The 20,876-nt window shown below is 41.3% G+C and overlaps 4 protein-coding genes and 1 long non-coding RNA gene across 8 annotated transcripts in view; 3 read left to right on the top strand and 2 right to left on the bottom strand.

The window, feature by feature from the left end:
* The window catches only part of POLE2 (DNA polymerase epsilon 2, accessory subunit), a 31,285-nt gene extending 30,516 nt beyond the window's left edge, over positions 1 to 769 (top strand). For all 3 annotated transcript variants that reach the window (XM_019451893.2, XM_019451892.2, XM_019451891.2), the window contains exon 19: positions 650 to 769. In XM_019451893.2, the coding sequence (XP_019307438.1) occupies positions 650 to 668 (19 nt within the window). In that variant the 3' untranslated portion in view covers positions 669 to 769. The remainder of the gene's footprint in view (positions 1 to 649) is intronic.
* Positions 770 to 3,446: 2,677 nt separating this feature from the next.
* On the bottom strand, positions 3,447 to 6,879 carry LOC128773007 (uncharacterized). The gene is made up of 2 exons (XR_008417186.1): positions 6,804 to 6,879; positions 3,447 to 4,562 (listed from the first exon to the last, which is right to left on the bottom strand). It is a non-coding gene; the product is annotated as an uncharacterized LOC128773007 (long non-coding RNA).
* On the top strand, positions 6,546 to 13,712 carry DNAAF2 (dynein axonemal assembly factor 2). 2 transcript variants are annotated; one of them, XM_053889386.1, is made up of 3 exons: positions 6,546 to 8,457; positions 11,492 to 11,635; positions 12,870 to 13,712. In XM_053889386.1, exons 1-3 carry the CDS (start codon positions 6,568 to 6,570, stop codon positions 13,371 to 13,373), a joined length of 2,538 nt encoding a protein of 845 aa, XP_053745361.1. In that variant the 5' UTR covers positions 6,546 to 6,567; the 3' UTR covers positions 13,374 to 13,712. The 2 variants fall into 2 exon arrangements, with proteins under 2 accessions (XP_053745361.1, XP_019307435.2); XM_019451890.2 differs by having other exon boundaries at positions 6,548 to 8,562.
* MGAT2 (alpha-1,6-mannosyl-glycoprotein 2-beta-N-acetylglucosaminyltransferase) lies at positions 13,285 to 17,867 on the bottom strand. The gene is made up of 2 exons (XM_053889387.1): positions 17,734 to 17,867; positions 13,285 to 17,443 (listed from the first exon to the last, which is right to left on the bottom strand). The coding sequence occupies exon 2, from the start codon at positions 17,387 to 17,389 to the stop codon at positions 16,049 to 16,051; it is 1,341 nt and encodes a 446-aa protein (XP_053745362.1). The 5' UTR covers positions 17,390 to 17,443; positions 17,734 to 17,867; the 3' UTR covers positions 13,285 to 16,048.
* Positions 17,868 to 17,980: 113 nt separating this feature from the next.
* RPL36AL (ribosomal protein L36a like) lies at positions 17,981 to 19,259 on the top strand. Its single transcript, XM_019451897.2, has 2 exons — positions 17,981 to 18,095; positions 18,828 to 19,259. Exon 2 carries the CDS (start codon positions 18,859 to 18,861, stop codon positions 19,177 to 19,179), a length of 321 nt encoding a protein of 106 aa, XP_019307442.1. The 5' UTR covers positions 17,981 to 18,095; positions 18,828 to 18,858; the 3' UTR covers positions 19,180 to 19,259.
* The last annotated feature ends 1,617 nt before the right edge of the window (positions 19,260 to 20,876 follow it).

Raw genomic sequence — 20,876 nt, 5'->3', positions numbered from 1 at the left:
TGATCTCGCGGTCCATGAGTTCGAGCCCCGCATCAGGCTCTGGGCTGACAGCTCAGAGCCTGGAGCCTGTTTCGGATTCTGTGTCTCCCTCTCTCTCTGACCCTCCCCTGCTCATGCTCTGTCTCTCTCTGTCTCAAAAATAAATAAATGTTTAAAAAAAAATTAAAAAAATAAAAATTAAAAAAAATAAAATAAAAGTAGGTACTGGCACTTTACTGTAGGTTTTGTAATAGCAAAACTAACAGTGTAAACGTGTATCCATTTAAATGTGCGTGCTTCTTCAGAACTTTTTGAATTTAAATTCCAAAGCCTTAAAGGAAGGGATTAGGTTAAAAATTATAAATATACTTGTTACTAATTGAAAAAAGGTGCAGAATAGTGCTTATTGTATTCTACCACTTAAGTGTTTTTAAAGCATATACCCTCACAATACATGCTTACATATAATTACATTATCTTTATAAGGACAAATAATTGCTTCTGGGAGCAGAGACGGAGTGTGAGACTGATTTTTCACTGTGTTCCCTTCTAAATATGGAACAATGTTCATGTAATGACCTATTTTTAAAATGAACTACAATTAAATGTTAAGAAATATATAATAAATTAGGTTTCCAAACTATTTAATTTTATGAATTTCTATTTTCAGCAAACTTCAAGGTTTCTGAGATTCTAAGACCATCTAAAGACAGAAAATTCATCAGTTTCTGCTTAATTTTGTATCTATGTAATTTTGATAAGTTACAATAAAATTATGATAAACTCAGAATGTTCTTAAATTTGTATTTTATGGAATTTTGTTATTAAGTTATAATAAACATGGTACACTTTACAAGATTTTATAGCAAAAATATTTTCTGCATAGTCTTAAGAAACATGTGAAAGTATGTATGAAGATATAATCTGATTATACATTTATGGTTAAAAACTGAAGTTCTGGGGCACCTGGGTGGCCCAGTTGGTTGAGCGTCTGACTTCGGCTCAGGTCATGATCTCACAGTTCCTGAGTTCAGGCCCCGCTTTGGGCTCTGTGCTGAAAGCTTGGAGACTGCTTCAGATTCTGTGTCTCCCTCTCTCTCTCGAAAATAAACATTAAAAAAAAATTTTTTTAAAGGTTTAATTATTTATTGTCTAGCCATATACCAATATTCATTTTAAGAAAAGTACAAATATTTATAAAATTTTCTGAACCCTTGTTTTAGTCTAACTTGGGTTTTTATCACCATAAGAGTCCTAATGGTATATTCAGCAATTTTCAAACTGTTTAAATTTCAAGTCACAGAATTTATTCTAATAGTGAAAACCTTTGTGTCAGGATATTACTATGATAATTTCATAATTATCTTCTGGCACTGGAAATTTAAAAACACATAGTCCCCCTAGATTTTACATTTAGAAGACACAGTGTTTATTTTAATACCATCCCCTCACTTACCTTTTAGTTTATGGCATTGCAATAATAGCCTAGAAATGAATCTGAATGACAGGAAGTTGTTAGAGGTACAAAGAATTTCTCAAATGTAAGAGTATCTTAATATTACAAACAGCCTGGAATGGAAGACATTTCTTTGAAAGAAAATTAGCTTTTGGGAGAATAGAGACTGATAAAAAATAAAAATGACATACTGAAAGGAAAATTCCTCAAGGAAATTTAATCTGAACATAGTGATAAGTGAATTAGTAGTTAAGAGTGAAGTGGCAACTTAAGAAGTGGTTTGAAGATGGAAAATTTGGGGAGAGTATTAGTAGAGGCCTGATGTTAGAAGAGCAAGATTTAGCTTTAATTTCAAGAATAACCTAAAGAGGGGTGCCTAGGTGGCTCAGTCAGTTAACTGTCCAACTTCGGCTCAGGTCATGATCCCATGGCCCTTGAGTTCCAGCCCGGCATCGGGCTCCTCGCTGTCAGCACAGAGCTCTCTTCAGATCCCCTGTCTCCCTCTCTGCCCCTCCCCTGCCCACACTCTATTTCTCAAAAAATAAACATTAAAAAAAAAAAAAAAAAAGAATAACCTAGAAAAAGTTAAAGAAGAAATCAAGGCATAAGGTCAAATGCTATATATATATTGCTTGGAAAATGTACAATTTGGGCCTTAAAAGTGGTAGCGAAATAAACACTGTAAGGTTGTTGGTCCAGTTATGAGAACGAGAGCTACCTATGAAAGATGATGGGTCGAAAGTTATAAATGGAAATTGATACAATGTGTTCCCTCATTCATTAACTCCTTCATTTAACAAATAATTGTTTCTATAAAATGAACTTTTTGAGATTTTTACATTTTATTTTTTTTTTTAATGTATGAAATTTATTGTCAAATTGGTTTCCATACAACACCCAGTGCTCATCCCAAAAGGTGCCCTCCTCAATACGAGATTTTTACATTTAATGGCTAGAAAGACAGGGTGCATTTAGGAGTTAGCAAGGTGAAGTGAAATGAAGCAGGGTAGTTAACTATGAGCAGAGAAGTTGCCAAAACCAGGCAACAAGATAGTAACTAGAACTGGGTGGGAATCAGTGTTGTCCAGAAACGTAAAGCAGAAGTCTGAAAGATGGAGCAGTAGAGGAGGAGCACTCAGAGGGTATCCTGGGCTGCTTTGGGAAAAATCAGAGGGTTGTTGTGCTCCCCAACTTGGTACTTACTCAGCTGGAGCATGGCCCACCTCACTGCAGAAATCTGGGTATGAGGCCCTGTCATAGGAAGGTGTGCCTTCGAGCAGGGGCCAGGTAGTTCACAAGACAGGAGTGGGTAAGATTTCTCTTCTATGAGAAAAGCAAACACTTGGTCTCGGGTGGGGAATCCACAGGAAGTGCAGACTGGAGCACGCAGGCCCACCTAAGGGCAGCACCTGCTGTTGTTCTGCCATCAGCCAGTCATGGCCACACAGGAAGCCTAGCCCAGTCTGCCATTTTGGAGAAATCCGTACTGTCAGGAAAAGCATCCCGTGTTTATTCAAGCACAGGTGACTAATTGAAATCACCAAAGTTTGCACCAAAGACGACATGATTACAGACTGGCTTATGCCCATGAATTGCTTTCTCTGCCTTACAAGCACAGAAATTGTAATCTTGTGTTCTATAAAATACACCTATTAAGATGAGTTGGGTCCCAATCATTCAATCACTAAAATCTATTGTGGAATCTGCTGTGTTTTCGTAGAGTGAGGGGGCCACAGGCAGGGTAAAATTAAAATGGAATGTTTCAGTTCTGACCCTGTGCACATTCGTGTGTTTTCCATGTAGCGTAGGCCCCCTCCTACCATATTCAACTAGTAAAGCTCCATTTTTATTGTTCTTATACTTTGGGCTTTATTTTTAGACAAGCCTGAATAAAAAAGGTGGTTGGGCTTGGAAAGGGGTAGGAAACTGCCACTCTAATTCTTTAATACATTGTTAAATGTTTACCATGCTAGACACTAAGCTAAGTGCTTACTGTGCTATTTAGGCTCCGTTAGGTCACCATTACCTTTAATTTGTAAGTGAACAGACAGGAACAGGGAGATTAAATAAGTTGCCAAGGTCACACAGCTGGTAAAGGTCAGAGACAAGTTCACTCCATAGTGTATTGTTTCCCTTCTACTCCCTTACTAAACAGTAATTTTTACTCCACACTTCAGAAGTTATACAAGATCATGTATCTAGAGCTGTGTTTTAAATTGAAGGTTGAGCTCATCAGTGGGTTAAAATAAATAGGTCACAGCAGAATAGAAAATTCTAAGGTGTTAAGTATTGTTGCATGATACTATTGTTCCAATCATGTGCCAGTCAGGAGTTGGCATGTTGTCAGAGCTGTCTCACTTGCTTTAGTGGATATCAGGCCAACACCCTACTCCTCCCAAAAGGACAATCACTAGCCTGATTTCTAGCAGGAAGATTTATCTTGCCAAGCTTTGCCTATTGTACAACGGGATCATATGATATGTATTATTTTGCATCTGGTTTCTTTCACACAACCTTGTTAATAACATTTATCCACATTATTCATTCATGTCCATTGTGTGGATATACACATTTTATTTGTCCATTCTAGTACTGATGAGAATTTGGGTAGTTTCTACTGTTTGTCTATTACGAATATTGCTATTATAAATATGCACATTCTAGTGTATGTCTTTTGATAGAGATATGTTTCTGTTGGATATATACATGGAAGTAGAACTTCCTAGTCATAAGATATACATTACAGTCAACAGAAATTTTCCAAAGTGATTAATCCAAAAGATACTTCCAGCATACTAGAGTGTCAGTTGCTTCACATCCTTGGAGCACAATGATTTTGTTGTGTTCCAGTGCCTAAGCCATCTAAGCAGTAGGTGCAGCAACTGTGCAATAAATATCTGTTCAAAGAATGAATCTGAACTTACATGGCATTTAAAGCTGTGGCCTTGATTAAGATCATCTGTGAAGAGGGACACTTGGATGGCTGTCAGTTAAGTGACCAACTCCTGGTATCAGTTTAGGTCATGATCTCACAGTTCACGAGTTTGAGCCCTGCATCGGGATCCACGCTGACAGTGCAGAGCCTGATTGGGATTCTCTCTCTTTCTGCCGCTCTCTGGCCCATTTCCTCTCCAAAAAAAAAAAAAAAAAAAAAATCATCTGGAAAGAAATGCAATTTTTTTTAATGTTTATTTATTTTTGAGGGGGGGCGGGGAGATCATGAGCCAGGGAGAGGCAGAGAGAATCCCAAGCAGGCTCCATGCTGTCAGTGCAGAGCCTGACACGGAGATCAATCTCATGAACTGGGAGACAATGACCTGAGCCAAGACCAAGGGTCGGACACTTAACTGACTGAGCCATCCAGGTGTCCCCTAAAAATTCAGTTAGATAACAGGGCTGATGAACAAACTTTGGGTGACTCCTACAGTTAGAGACCCGGCAGGAGAGAATAAGCAGAGGAGGAAAATGGGAGAGCATGAAGTTCTTCAAGAGTAAAGTAGGTTTCAAGGAGGGGGCAGTCAACTGTTTTTGAATGCTGCCAAGAGATTGTAAGATGGGGGCAGAGACTGGGAAAGGAGTTAGATTTTTGGTCATTTCAAACCTGAGGGACTTAAGCATTAAATCATTCACACTGAGACTTCATATAGATAACTGGATATAGGAGTCCGGTGTTTAGAACCTGATATATAAGGCTGGTATTTGTGAGTGTAAATATATTGTGAAGGAGAGAATGTAAATGGAGAAGAGACAGGGTTCCAGCCCAGAGGCATTTCTACTGCAAAGCGGAACAGAGGCAAACATTTACAAAACATGATACAGAGTCAAGTGTCTCACGAGGTAGGAGAGACACCTGGAAAGTGTGTTGCCACTGAGGTAATGCCAACATTAACTGTGTTAAATGTTGAGGACAGTTTCAACAAAATGAGAACAGAAACTAACAATCACTGGATTTAATAACTACCAATTAATAACTACCTTAGTCAGTAAATATTCTTCTAAAACATCACTTTGAATGACTGCACAGAATCCCATTGTATGGCAGTAGCTAAATCCGCTCACCCAGTCTCATTGTTGGAATTCTTAGATTGTTCCCAAACCTTGAGAATTATGGGTAATGTTGCCTTGACCACGCTCTTAGATTTGAAATTGCTAGATGAAAAAAGTATGTATCTTCTCAAGGCTTTTGATATAGCTACCAAACTACTCTCTAGAAAGGTTTTATTAAATTCTATACCACCCCAAGGAAACACAGTAATTGCAAAAACTGCCTTTGCCATTTTGATCAGTGATATATGGGATCTTACAGTTGCATTTTTGTTATTAAGGTCCTGGGGCACCTGGCTGGCTCAGCTGGAGGAGCAGGTGACTCTTGATCTTGGGGTTGTGAGTTCCAGCCCCACCCTGGGTGTGTAGAGATTACAATCAATCAATCAATCAATCAATCAACTTAAACAGTCCTGCATGTTTATTGCTCATTGGTCATATATGAATAGCTTGCACATATCTCTTGCCCCAAATGTGAGTTGTTTATAGGGCAAACCGGTGACATATCCAGAAATCTGAAATGTTGGTGTAAAGTAAAAAAAAAAAAAAAATGTAGATAAGCTTAAGGGTACCTGGGTGGCTCAGTCTGTTATAGTGGGACTCTTGGTTTCGGCTCAGATCATGATCTCAGGGTTGGTGGGTTCCAGCCCCCCAGTGGGGTCCACGCTGACAGCACAGAGCCTGCTTGGGATTCTCTCCCTCCCTTTCTGCACTTCCCCCACTTGCTCTATCTCTCAAAATAAATAAATAAACTTAAAAAAATGTAGATAAGCTTAAACTGAATTACAGCTTGCCAGTATACTAGCTAAGTGACCTTGGTCAGGTAACTTCTCAGGTCCCATAGTCTTTGTGAAATGGTGATCAGATCTACCTTGAAGTGTTGTGAACAATAACTTACATAAATACTGGAAATTACAACAATTATTATGACAGTTATTCTGCATAAGCAATTGCACCATGGCACGGGAATCTAAAAATGCAGTATGTAGAGTAATTGATTGATTTGAAGAAACTAAGAGGCTATTTGCGGCATTTCCACCATCCCACTCCAATTTCTGCCCCTCCTCCCGGGTGCTGGTAGTGTCACTATGGCAACGACCACGCGCTGCCGCTGCCGTAGGCTCCGTTCTCTGGCGGTTACCGAACTCCGCCACCACCCCACTCTCCGCAGACCAGCGACTGCACCGCGCGTCCCGACCACCTGGTCTCGGGTAAATCTCCCCTGGCTCGAAGGCCAGGAGCCACGGGGCAGGATGGCCAAGGCGGGAGCCTCTTCGTCGCTGGAGGACTTGGACCTGAGCGGAGAAGAGGTCCAGCGGCTCACCTCCGCCTTCCAGGACCCGGAGTTCCGGCGAATGTTCTCCGAGTACGCAGAAGAGCTCACAGACCCCGAGAACCGGCGGCGCTACGAGGAGGAAATCACCGCGCTAGAGCGTGAACGTGGAGTGGATGTGCGGTTCGTACACCCGCAACCTGGCCACGTGCTGCGCACTAGCCTCGACGGGGCGCAGCGCTGCTTCGTGAACGTGTGCAGCAACGCACTGGTGGGCGCGCCCAGCAGCCGACCCGGCCCTGGGGGCGCGGCGACCGGCAGCCAGTGGTCCCTGCCCTACAGCCTGGCTCCCGGCCGCGAGTACGCGGGGGGCCGAGGCACCCGCTACACTGTCTACGACGTAGTCTTCCACCCAGACGCGCTCACGCTAGCCCGGCGCCACGAGCGCTTCCGCCAGATGCTGGACACCACGGCCCTGGAGGCCATCGAGAAGCAGTTCGGCGTGAAGTTAGACCGCAGGAATGCCAAGACTCTGAAGATCGGGTACAAGGGGACTCCGGAGGCCGCCGTCCTGCGCACACCCCTGCCCGGGGGTGTCCCGGCCCGGCCCGAAGGGGAGCCGGAGAGCCCTCTCCCCGATTTCCCCTACCCCTACCGGTGCCCGGCGGTGGCCGGGAACTCTGTGGTCCCCCGGACCCAGGCGCCCTCCCCTCCGGAGGCGGTCCTGCAGCCCGCCCCCACAGAACCTCGCTACAGCGTGGTGCAGCGCCACCACGTGGACCTCCAGGATTACCGCTGTTCCCGGGATTCGGCCCCCAGTCCGGTGCCCCGGGAGCTGGTGGTCACCATCGAGCTGCCGCTGTTGCGCTCTGCCGAGCAGGCGGCGCTGGAGGTGACGGGAAAGCGGCTGTGCCTTGATTCAAGGAAGCCCGACTACCGGCTGCGGCTCTCGCTCCCGTACCCGGTGGACGACAGCCGCGGCAAGGCGCAGTTCAACAAGGCCCGGCGACAGCTGGTGGTCACGCTTCCCGTGGCACTACCCCCAGCGCGCCAGATACCCACGGCGGAGCCGGAAGAGCCCGTCTACACACCCGGAACTGACGGCGCGGCGTGCCCTTCCGCTCGCGAGGGGGAGGCGGGCCCGGCAGGGGGTTGTGCCGGGATTGGTGGCCCGGAACCCAGGCTCCCTGGCGCTGCGGATTTACCGAGCACTAGTGCGGCCGCCGCTGTGGAGGAGCTTGTCTCCCAGCCCGAGGAGCGGGCCTTGGACGAGCAAGCTGTGTGGACCACGGGCATCGAGGAGGAGCCGCCTTCCGTAGCAGGGAGCTCACCTGGGGACGGTGGAGGAGGCTCCCCTTGTACTTCATCTGGGGACCTTGACAGGGGGTCTTCTGCAGGAAGAGGGAGTGCGCGGGGAGATCTCAGTGTTGAGACGCGCGTGATCGGGGAAGGTGTTCCATCTGATCGAGCCATGGGTCGTCCCGGGACGGGCAGCAGGGAACCATTGTGTCCTCCTTTGCAGTGTAATCAGGATGAAGAATCCCTGACTCTGCTAATTCAAGTGCCTCGGATCCAACCGCAAAGCCTTCAAGGGGATGTGAGCCCCTTCCGGTACAAATTGTGCTTCTCCACCCAAGACTTAGTTTATTATTCTTTCTTTTTGCAATTCGCTCCAGAGAATAAATTGAATACCAAAGAACCTGTGGTTAGTGTTTCTTCAAACAATGCAGTGATAGAACTGGCCAAATCTCCAGAATGCCATGGACATTGGAGAGAGTGGTATTACGGTTTAAACAAAGATTCTTTGGAGGTAACAGTTCTTTCTAGATTCTTAATATTTGAAATATTCCGTCCCACTTTTAAAATTTACTATTAAAACTGGCCCTTGAACAACACAAGATGGAACTGCCTGGATCCACTTACAAGCAGATCTTTTTTGAAAAGCTTTAAGTGTATTTTGTTAAGATTTTATTTTCAAGTGATCTCTATACCCCACCTGGGGCTCGAAATCACCACCAGAGATCAACATCAGGCTCCATTGACTGAGCCAGCCAGGTGCCCCTAAATGTATTTTCTTTTATGATTTTATTAATAACATTTTGTTTTCTCTAGTTTACATTATAAGGACATAGTATAAATGCAAAATATGTGTTAATAGACTCTTTATGTTATCAGTAAGGCTTCCAATCTGCAGTAGGCTATTAGTAGTTAAGCGTTAGGGCAGTCAAAAGTTGTAGGTGGAGTTTTCAACCGTGGGATGGGGGGCGCCCCAACACCCCCCACCCCGCCACCCTCGTTGAAGGATTAACTGAATAAATATTGTTAAACTGAACATCAAGATCAGCTACACCTCTTATGGGCGGGTACTCTAGAACTTGGGGCTGAGCATTATCTAGTTTACTCAGGATACAGTTTTCATGAATAGTATGTTCTATTGTAGTTGCTACTACACTTTCAAGGTTATTGAGGTTCTTGAATTTCAGATTCTAACCCTTGAATTTGTTACAAGCTAAAAAAAATTACATGTAACAGATGAATACCTCAATGCAAACCACCAGTTGTTAATTTATGAGTTTAAAAAGTTCCTTAGAACTTCAAATTTTACAGTTTTTTTAAAAAAATTAATAGTACCGAAGTACTAATTCCCAGAAATAAAACTTGTTGCAGAGTATATATTGAAAATTAACTTTCTGGTCTTGGGCTTTAACTTGCCAGAAATTTTCACCTCTTCCTGTTATTTTCCTAGATATTTGCTAATAAGTTATATTTTATGAGGGGCATCTTCTGGGAGAAGTGGTTAATTTGAAACCATCCCAAAATAGTAAATAAGCCAGGACTAGGTAAAATACTTTGTGAGAATATAATATGAAATTGACTGTTTATATCATCAGAAGGGGGACATTTAGGAAAGGGCAGTTTTTTCCTGTAATTGTTTTATTTCTTTACTTATTTTTAAAGTTTATTTAAGTAATCTCTACACCTAACGTGGGCCTTGAACTCACAATCTGAGATCATGAGTCGTATGCCCTTTCTGAATGAGCCAGCCAGGTGCCCCTGTAATTGTTTTAATAAATGTAAAAATAACTTAAAACTGGAAAGAAGGCTTTATGGATAAGCAGTTGAGAGAATACTAAAGAATATATTTTAATCTAATTTTCTAGAAAGCTAACATTATTTTAGCAAGGAAATTAGACCAAAATGGGATTAGGGCAACTGTGTGTTACATCTTTGATGCCTGAAATAGATTTATAATTACTTCATTAGTCATCACATTTGCTAAGGCTGATGGAACCATAATACTCAATTATTCTTCTTTACACTTCACTGGACTAGTCTCTAAGTATTAAAGTAAAATTATTTTAAAATCACAAGAGTAATAGGTGGGTAGACATAGAAAATATAGTGATTAAATTATATGCATTATATGGAAATAATTATAAAGAGACTGGATTGTGATGGTCAAGGTCAGAATTGTTACTTTACACATAAGTACAATATTATTTATAAAAGCCTTAAATATCCACTGGAAATTTTCCTAGAGATACAGGACCACTAAATTGAATATATTTTATTAGAGTAAAATCAGCCATTAGAATAAGGCAAGCTTATGCAAATCCTCTATATTTTAATCATAACCATTTCCATTATAAATATTACTTTCCCTTGGGTTTACTAAAGACTAAAGTATTTGGTGTATTTTTGTGCAATGAATGTGTTTTTCCAGAGACAGGAACCTTAGAAATGCTTTTAATTGGGGAATGTTTCTATCATCAGTTATTCTGGAACTTAAAATAATAGGAATGAAATTACTCCAAATTTTTGGGTAAGATTTTTCTGTACCCAAGGTTCACTTTGGTAGGCGTTCACAAGTGTAGATACTGTATAAAATAAGGGAACTTGAAACTTGTCTCTTTCTGATTTTGCCCTCCTATTTGGACCAAATAATGAACTGTGTTTATTTGGAAATTTGTTTTTATGTAAGTATTTTATTTCAGGCAACAATAAACTGATTTTATGAATTTTAAATATGGTTATCTCTTCAACACCCTAACTATATACCTATATTCATTTCACATGAATATGCACAAACTGCTTTGTGTTTGAGAGTCTGGTAAAAGTGATTTATGCATTTCCTAATAGTAGTTTGGAAATCTTTCCTATGTCTCTTGAAATCTATTTCATTCTTATAAATAGCTATATGCTAGTATCACGCTGGATTATCTCAATGTGTAAAATTAGAATCTACTTCTCAAGTAAAATATTATATTTGGCTGTTACCAGGCCAAGAACTAAAACGCAAACTGGTCACACAAAATTTGAATAAATCCTGTCATGTATTTTTCTTAGCTGACTCATTAGGAAGTATTCTAAAATTAAATTACATTTTATAGCTGTGACTGCATTTAGACCTAGTGGTGATGTTATTCTTATACAATATTGAGAAAAAAGAAAGAAAAATATCATTTATAAGTAAGATTATCTCAGATTGTTAACAGAGACTTAGAAAAGGAACTAGGATTTTTTAAAGACTTTTCTTTTAGCGCCTTTGCCGTTATATGTATATACTCTTGCTACTCTTAACTACTCAATACTGTTTTCTTCTGCCAAAACAGCATAGGAGTAACATTAAACATTTAAAAGTATAATCCTGAACTGTGTTAAGAACTTTTACGAGCTGTTCTTAGATCAAATGTGTCAAGAATGACTTATGAGGCAGAATTTTTTTTCTCTTATTTTAGGAAAAGCTGTTTGTCAATGAAGAAAATGTTAATGAGGTACTTGAAGAGGTCCTGAGCTCTCCATTTAAACAGACAATGTCCTTAACCCCACCATTAATTGAAGTTCTTCAGGTTACTGATAGTAAGATTCAGATTCATGCAAAGGTAAGGATTTGGTGGACTTTGTAGAGTAGTGATTTAGGACCAGGTTAAAGCCTGACCAATATCTTAATTTTTGATTTCTTGATGTCATAACTTTAAATCAAATGTACATAGTATCTGGGAAGACTTAGGAGTAAAGACCTCTTTGTATGTATTTTACTGTGTGCCATGCACTTTGTGATTTATTTTCACACAGATCTCATTTCATCCCAAAGTAACTCTCCATTGAGGAATAGAGTGAGACTAACATTTAGGAAGTTTGAGTACCAGTCCAGGGACAAACAAGTCTTTTTGACTCTCAAACCGTGGGAAGGAGCTGTGTCATTCTGTTTGTTCATTATTTCTAGTTGAACCATAAGTTTGGTTATTTTGTAAAATTAATTAGTTAATTAATTATATTTTAGAAAGGGAGAGAGAGAGCGAGCATGGGGGAGAGGGGCAAGGGAGAAAGCATCTTTTTTTTAAGTTTATTTATTTTGAGAGAGATTGCATGCACATGCCTGCACAGTTGGGGGAGGGGCAGAGAGAGAGAGGAAGAGCGGGAATCCCAAGCGGGCACCACACTGTCAGTGTAGAGCCCAATGCGAGGCTTGATCTCACAAACTGTGAGATCATGACCTAAGCCCAAATCAAGAGTTGGATGCTCAACCGACTGAGCCACCCAGCTGCCCTGGGAGAGACACTCTTAAGCGGGCTGTCTGCTCAGGGTGGAGCCCGATGTGTGGCTTTATCCCATGACCCTAGGCTGTGGAATCATGACCTGAGCCCACGTTTAACCCACTGAGCCACCCACCTACCCCTAGTTTGGTTATTTTTAGTCTTCAATATTGGACACAGAGATAATTTAGTAACTAGCACAGTTGATTTATATATGAATGTGGGGAGGGAGTGGATCTAAAGAATCACAGAAATTCAAGAAAACTCAAGAAATTCAAGAATGACCTTATTAGAAAGACTACTAAAGGGTTGGTAGGCCAGGATTATTTTATCTTGAAGGAGATGAGGAGTCACTGGAAGGAATTAATCAAGAATTAATGCCAGGTTTGCATTGTCTGCATTATTAAAAAATAACTGGCAGCATTTGGAAGATGACTTTGAGGGGGAAGCCTGGAAATCCACAGTTCTGCAAGGGTTGTTCCCTCACAATTAAAAAAAAAAATCTATACCCAGAGAGTACTACAATTTAATTTTCTATTTGTTTCAAAGAATTCTTAATTTATTGTTTCTCTTGACCTAGTTGCAAGAATGTAGTAACTCTGAGCAGCTTCATGAAAAGGAAGAAAAAGTCAATGAAGGAAGTCCTGTAACTGAAAAAGAAAATATAGAACATCCTACCGCCTCAACAACTGATTCTGATTCATCTGTGGCAGTTAAAGTACTAGAAACAGACGGTTGTGGTTCAGTTGTATGCTTGCAACAAGAGTCTCTTGATGTTTCTCACATGCTATTTGGAAAGTCTCAGCAACCTGAGTCAAAAATGGAACCTGAATTTATAAAAGAAAAAAGTCCCGTTTACTCAAATGAGGAAAAAGATAATTTAAAAGAACCAGTGATAACAGAAGAGAAAGAATTACATGGAGACCATCAATCATTACTAAACGAAACAACAGTTCACAATTTACCTGGTCTTGACAACATAAAAGAAACCAATATGCAGGATGGTAGTGTGCAGTTTATTAAAGATCATGTGACTCAATGTGCATTCAGTTTTCATAATTCTTTGCTGTATGACTTGGATTAATTCTATATAATTTTAGAATTTAAAAGTTAAGAGTAAAGTTTTTTGGACTTAGATTATTTTTCTGTTAACTATTATTGTAAAACAAAGTACTTAAGAAAGTATAAAATTAAAATTTTCAATTTTGATTCTAATGGGGAAACTGGCGATATTTTTTGCATGTATAATTTATACAGAGTTTCCTTAATTATGGTGATTTTTGTGATTCCTCTGATGTGTACTTTTTCTAATGGAGGGTTATTAAACATATAGTTTTAATACAACCTGTATATATTTGCTTCTGTTTGTTTTTGGCTTCTTTTCTTTACCATAACTTTAATAAAGTTTTAAAGTAAATATTCACTAAGTTGTGTCTGTTACAAAAATTCTCAAGAATGCAATTAACTGGAAATTAATCAGTATGTGTGTGTGGTGGGATAGAATCTCAAAACTATGCGTTTATAAGTTTCACTAAATAGAACATATTTATGTTTGAAACAGAGATTCTTAGAAGTTTACCAACCAATATTAACGACCCAAACAATTACAATACAAATACACTGAATGAAATTTAGTATTTTTGCTTCAACTCTGTATTTCACTCTTCTCATGTCTGTCACACACAAAATACAGGTTATATAGTGATACTTTTGAAAATTGAACTTCTTAAAAGATGTTTTTGGAAGTTACTATTGGAGTATTAAGACATTTCTTGGTCTTACAGAATACATTTATGAATATTTTTAAAAGCTTTTAAGTAATCCCTACACCCAAACGTGGGGCTTGAATTGATAACCCCGATATTGAGAGTCACATACTCCAACTGATGCAGCCAGCCAGCCAGCCAGCCTACATTTACTAATATTAGAACAATAAAAAATCTGGGAATTTGTTCCCATAGGAAAACTGTCTTTGCTGTATTACATGGAAACAAAACAGCCAGTCACGTTTCTAGTTAGTTTTTCTTGCAATATCTAAAAAAGGGTAGCAGATAATGTATCTTAAATTATTAGTTTTGTGGAATAATATTTTTATTGGAGGCCAGGAGAAAATCCGAATAAATTTTTTCTCACAAAAATTTTTAATACAGCATGAATGTAGAAAGGAAAGTATTTGTTGATCTAATTGCTGACACCAAGGCCATGATGATTTATCTATGTGTTTCAAAAAAAGATACTAATTCAAAGGTCTGGCCCTACCTTAGTCTTGGAAATTACCTAATCTCTTTAGTCCTTTGAACTGGGGAAAGTCAGATCAGAGCACCAAAAGGTAGTACAAAACCTGGCAATTCATCGTGATTTATATTTATAACCCCTCTAAAATCTGTTACCAGATTGGGCTATGAGGGTAATATAAAGGTAGCACATAAAATAAGAGAACTATTTGCTCCACCTAAAATGACCATATGCATTTTTCCACCATAATGACTCTTAATTTGATGAAATCATTTCAAAACTGTCCAATTAATACATAATTTCCCTGGGGTTGAAATGATGTCATATCTACACAAATTAATCTTTGAGTAATTTCTGGTTGAATGCAATTATATACTGTTAAGAGAAACTTCCACATTAAATATAGAATAAATTTTAAGCCTGTTTCCTATTATTGTGTGTGCCTTTTTAAAAAGTATGATTTCAGTTAAAATAAAGCCAGCACTAGAACATGTTTCACTGTAGCATGACTGAACTTTCTATCATTGCTGGTTCTCGAAAACAATTTAGGCTGTATTTCACTTACAAGGCAGCTTTTTATTGTTCATTAGCTATGCTTGGCTAATTTGAAAGCCAGTTTCTTCCAAAGGGAATGCATTGTCAAGAGTGGGGTTTTCTTTAATTCAAATTCAGTTGTATGATGTACAAAGGGTTCATATGAAGATACAATGCAAACTATAAAACTTCTAGAATGCCTTTACTGAATTTTGGTATAAAGAGTAAACAAAATTTCTTCTACAAAATGATTAGGAACTTTTTATGCAAAAATGAGTTATTTTATTTTGGCAGCACTAAAAGAAAAAAAAACCCACTGTATTTCTACATTGAGGTGAAAACAGTGTTTCAACTTTCTTATCAAATACATTCCAAAAGAAAGTGTGTTCTATGAAGGTTCCAAAGCACAGGCAAATCTTAACACAATAATACAGGAATCTGTAATACTGAAAATGTCTGTTCTGATAGGGTGTTTAACAAACATAACTTTTGAATTATAAAACCAGCGAAGCAAACCCTTCCTAGTAACCGTGTCGAGTGAAATTGGGCTTGCTCCATTAATACTCTAATGATTCTATTGTAATACTTTTTACTGTTATGACAATTTTAAATAAAGTTTGCTGTACTTAAAATAAGTTTTGAAAGTGGAAAAGTGTACAAAGTTCCAGATAAAAAGATTAAGAGATGCAATTTAAATAAAATTTCTCCTCTTTTCTTTTACCGGTTAACAATGATTACCTTTAGCTGATACAGATTGAACTTTAAAACCCAACTCCTGAAATGAAAACTTCTGTTTAAATTTTTGTCAGACATAGAAGGAAAAGATTACTATATTTGGACATCTTTTACAAGAATTGTTTTTTTGTTTTTTGTTTTTTTTGTATTAAAGCAGAAACCAGTTCCTAAACCCTTTTTATTCAATTGTTTATCCTGTTTGGACAAATATCAAAAATAGAAGACTGTCACTTTTGCTTTTGTAATTGTGATTTTTCACTGCAGTCTTCTATAACTTTTACAGAGTTCATGGTCCCTAATATCTCCCCACCCTCCATTCTTCCTAGGTGGGGAAATGGCTGCCACAAACTTCTCACTGATAGTTAGAGTGTCTGGAAACAAGTACTGTTTGTTATTATTTAAGAGTGACTCAATTTGGGCACTCTGGGTGGATGGTCTACAGGTTTTCTTGTGGTGCATACCACAGTCTCCAGCATGAAATATCCTAGGAACTTGAGGAACCAGCACTTTCCAGAATTTTGGAAGACAGGATACAGTTAAATATTGAAGAGTCCAGTCCCAGTTATAATCATCGTAAGTACAGAAAGTGTCCGTGCACTCAATCAACTTCTGATACGCATCCCGGGTCAAGGCTAGACCCATATTGTGCTCTGTGGATTTCCAAGTTTTCACGTCTACCTTGTCAGCAATGCCATGGAAACTGCGACTGGCCGTATACGTCCCCAGGGAGAGAACATCACACTCAGGACACTCTTGCTGCTTTAACTTCCACATCTTTTTGAAGACATGGTAAAAGTCTGGGGCTAAGTAGTGATCCTCCTCTAGGAAAAGTATGAGGCCAGCATAGTCTCGAAGAACTTTGACCCTTTCCCATACAAAATGCAGCTTCCACCACCAATGGTGTTTGGTTTGGGAGAACTTGGCCTCTCTATAATGGCCAAAGGAGTCGGGATACTCAGCATTAATGCATCCCATCTTCAAAGCTGCATTCTTCTCCAGGTCTCGGGGGCAATCTCTGGGGTCGCTGCCTGGAAACTCGTTGGGGTACAACTGAATGCTGAAAGGAAAGAACACCTGCAGAACCGGACAGAAATCCACCCCAGCGATCAGTTGATTGATTTCTGTCGACCAGAAGTCATGGCTAAAGATGACGAGGACGCTGTCGATGCCCTGGGCTTTCCGGAGGGAGTCCAGCAGCAGTCTGAGGTAATCGGGCCGGTTATGCACCTGGACCACCAGCACCAGCTCTCGAGGGGTCCAGGAGCCGGCCTTATCTACATTCCTCAGCGTCTGGTCGAAGTTCAGCTGGTACACCAGGGACCTGTACCGCAGCGTCAGGTTGTCCGCCTCGGGCTGCGGGGCCGCGGGGACCAGCGGAGCCGCCGACTCGTTGGAGACCCGGCGGATGCCCACGGACACAGCCGAATGGTCCCCGCCCCGGCCGCCCGCACCTCTCGCGGGCTCGGCGTCCAGCAGCGGCGGGGCGAGGGCCTCGTTTTTCCTTTGTCGCCCATTGCTGCTCCAGAGGACGAAGCCGCAGGCGGCCACCACGAGCGTCAGGATCAGCACCTTCCGCTTGTAGATGCGGAACCTCATGGTCTCCAGGGCCGGGAGCGCTGGCGGGCGGGCGCGAAAAGGAGCTAGCGGCTTCTGCACAGAAGGGGCGGGCGGGTGGCGGCCGTCGCCTTGGCCTGAGGCAGTCGGAACTGGACCCCGCGGCTGCCCTAGCTAACTCATCCCGGGCCCCGGGGGTCCTGGGGCCCGAAGGGTCTCAGCTCCCCCGCGCCGCCCGGGCTCCACACATCCTCGCCTGGCAGCTGCAGCTCGGGCAGCGGCCCCGCGGCTAGGAGCCGCGGCTCGGCATCGCCTCGGTCCTCTCCATTCAGCAAGGGTCCCGGAAGAAGCCCCGCAGCGGCCCCACCGCACTCCCGCTTGGTTACCTGCGCCTCCAGCGGCCCTGCGTCCTCTGCGCTCTCATCCTTACACGGGCCCTACACCGCCAAGACCGAGCGACGCAGCCTCGCCCCACTCCGGCGGCGACCGTTCTGACAACCCGCGACTGGCCCGCGGAGCGCCGCGGCCCTCCGGCCCACACCCCTCCGGCCCGCCCCTTGGGCCCCTGGTTGGAGCTTCCCGGACGCGTCCGGGGACGCCAGGCCGCCGCTGCCTGCTGCCTATTGGCCTTTAGTACTGTCGCTCACGCACAGTTCCTGCTTCCGCCTCGTTCCTCCCTTTCCTGTTAGGCGCGAGCGAGGCGAGGCGAGGCGAGGCCAGGCGAGGATCGCGGACGCCGAATTTGCCGGTGAGCTAAGACGGTAGTGTAGCGTCTCAGCAGGAGCCTCCAGTGCTGGGAACCCGGGGATGGACGAGGCCCTTGTGGGAACTGGAGGGCGAGACCCGCTGCCTGGTTTGCTAGAGCTAAAGAACTGGCTTCTCCCTTTGGAAAGGGGCTCAGGAATGGCGGCTAGTGGGCCGGGAGGCACATATTAAGGACACGTCAGCCTTCACGGCTGCTCTGACGGGTGGCTGTGCTTCTGAGAGGAAAAGTGAAACCAGACTGATTTGGTTCCCGGAGAAGGAGCGTAGGCGGGCCGTAGCCACTGTATCGCGCGCTGAACCGGGAATGCCCGGGCACTAGAACGTGGGGGAAGAGGGTGCGAGGAAGAGCCGGAGGCTCTAGCTTTGGCCTTCTCTGAGAAAGAAAATTAGATAGACACCACTTCTTTTCTTTTGGGGTAGCCACAGTAAATTAAACTCCAAAGGAACTCGCTTTGTACGGGGAAACTGGCTCCTGAGCCCCCTGTGCTGCTGCATTGCATGCTAATTTTTATTGAGTCTCATTCTATACATGCTCTAATAATTTAAGCATTCCAAAAGGTGTGCACTTTTCTGTGTAATTTATTCTTATATGAAATGAGTACTTGGTGGGTCTATACCTTAGTGATACATGTAATGCTGTAATGTTTTCCTGAATTTTTAAAACGTTTTATTCAAAAATGTTTGTCTGCCACTGTAATTTTAAATGTTTTACCAGTTTGCATCGTGCTGACAGCCCTGCTGCAAAGATGGTCAATGTTCCGAAAACCCGAAGGACTTTCTGTAAGAAGTGTGGAAAGCATCAGCCTCACAAAGTGACCCAGTATAAGAAGGGCAAGGATTCCCTGTATGCCCAGGGAAAGAGGCGCTACGATCGGAAGCAGAGTGGCTATGGTGGGCAGACGAAGCCAATTTTCCGGAAGAAAGCTAAAACCACAAAGAAGATTGTGCTGAGGCTTGAATGTGTCGAACCTAACTGCAGGTCCAAGAGGATGCTGGCCATTAAAAGATGCAAGCATTTTGAACTGGGAGGAGATAAGAAGAGAAAGGGCCAAGTGATCCAGTTCTAAGCTTTGGGATTCTTCTTTTCCTTGATGCTTGTAGCAACGTTATCTGTATGAAAATAAATGCAGTAATATTTTTGCTCAAATATTCTGTGTTTTTTGAAATACAAATAGAATGACATATTTAATGTGATTCAAAATTAAGGAAATAACAGCAAATTTGTTGAACTAAGATATATCCTCTTCTCAAATTTATTTAAATTTAGTTTCATAAGAATTGGAATATTGTTTATGCGTCACACACACACATATATAAAAAGACAGGAGTACCACCTCCAACTTTACAACAAGGTTATGGAACTCTATCAGGGAAAAAAACTCAGACCTTCTTTACCTTTTCTGGTTAATTTCAAATATGTTAGGCAAATTCATAATCATGATTGAAGAGCTCCTGGGAAAGTCAAATCAGATTTTCAAGAAAAGTAAATGAAGAGGCTAAATTAAGCCTGTGTATAGCAAACTCAGTGGGGCAGAGTATCAAAGATGAGGGATAAAAAGAGCCGACTTTTTGCAAATTAGTGTCCAGTAAGGACCACTAGTCATATAGATATTTAAATTAAAAAGCAGTTCCTCAGTTAACACTAGCAGCTACATTTAGTGCTCAATAGCCACATGTGCTGAGTGACTACTCTATTGGACAACAAAGATACAGAACATTTCCATTACGGTTTTTTTGGATGGCATGGTTTTTAGACTGGTCCTGAATGTAAGGCAGGAATTAAAAACTGACTTCTAACTGCAAAATGTTCTGAAGCTAGTGAAGAACCATGAGTCCATAATAGCATGGACTGCTTTTTGAATCTTTTAGAAGCTACTCTGGGAGGTACTCAAATGTTACAACTTGGTTATTGTGGGGTTTGAGGAAGCAAGCAGTTACTACTGAAAATAGAATGGAAGGCTGAAACTCAAAGAAGTGAACCTTATAACCCATGAAAGGCAAAAAAAAAAAGTATCAAAAGGAGAAATAAACTGACAAGGGTATGGATTATGAGAAGACAAATTCTGCATTCTGTACAAGAATTTTAAGTTGGCCAAGATAGTTGCATGGGATGGCTTTTAGATGAGTAAGGATACAAAGACAAAGGGCTAGGGTGTAGGAGTAACAGATGGCTAGCACTTAGTCCCAACACAGACACATCTGCATTTGTTATTGAAGGAACTTTTTCTTCAAGAACATGTAAAAATCAGATACAAGTTAAATATGTCACAATACATTTTTTAAAGAACTATGTTTTAAAGTAGTTACATAACCTGGGTAATTCCTCGCCGTTTTGTTCAGAAGAAACTAAGATATTATACTTACAGAATTCTTGGTTTTAAAGAGCAAAAGTGAATTAACTTTAGAAGGCAGTATAAAGCCTGGACTTAAAATCTGATCTGGGTTTATGATACTGACCTCCTAGGGTAATTGGTGAGGATTAAATAAAATACTGTATGTAAAACACTTGTGACAAATACTCTGCTAAATGGCAGCTCTTTTTATGTAAGCCATGTTTGCATTATATATATGATTTTTTAAAATCAAAAACCAGAAATTTTTGCAGGAAGGATTTAATTGACCACAAGCAATACAAATTTAAGGTCACCCAAATAATTATGGCTCTGGACCAAAGAATCTGCTCTGAGAAGAAACCATATTTTGGAATAGAATAGAAATTTGGAAGGAATAGAAATTTTTGCAGGAAGAATTTAATTGACCACAA

The sequence above is a fragment of the Panthera pardus genome, unplaced genomic scaffold (genome assembly GCF_024362965.1).
Source record: "Panthera pardus isolate Hobbes unplaced genomic scaffold, ASM2436296v1 HiC_scaffold_24, whole genome shotgun sequence".
Taxonomy (NCBI): Eukaryota; Metazoa; Chordata; class Mammalia; order Carnivora; family Felidae; genus Panthera; species Panthera pardus.
The sequence above is the reverse complement of the archived record's forward strand: the minus strand, read 5'-3'. Positions and strand labels throughout refer to the sequence as shown.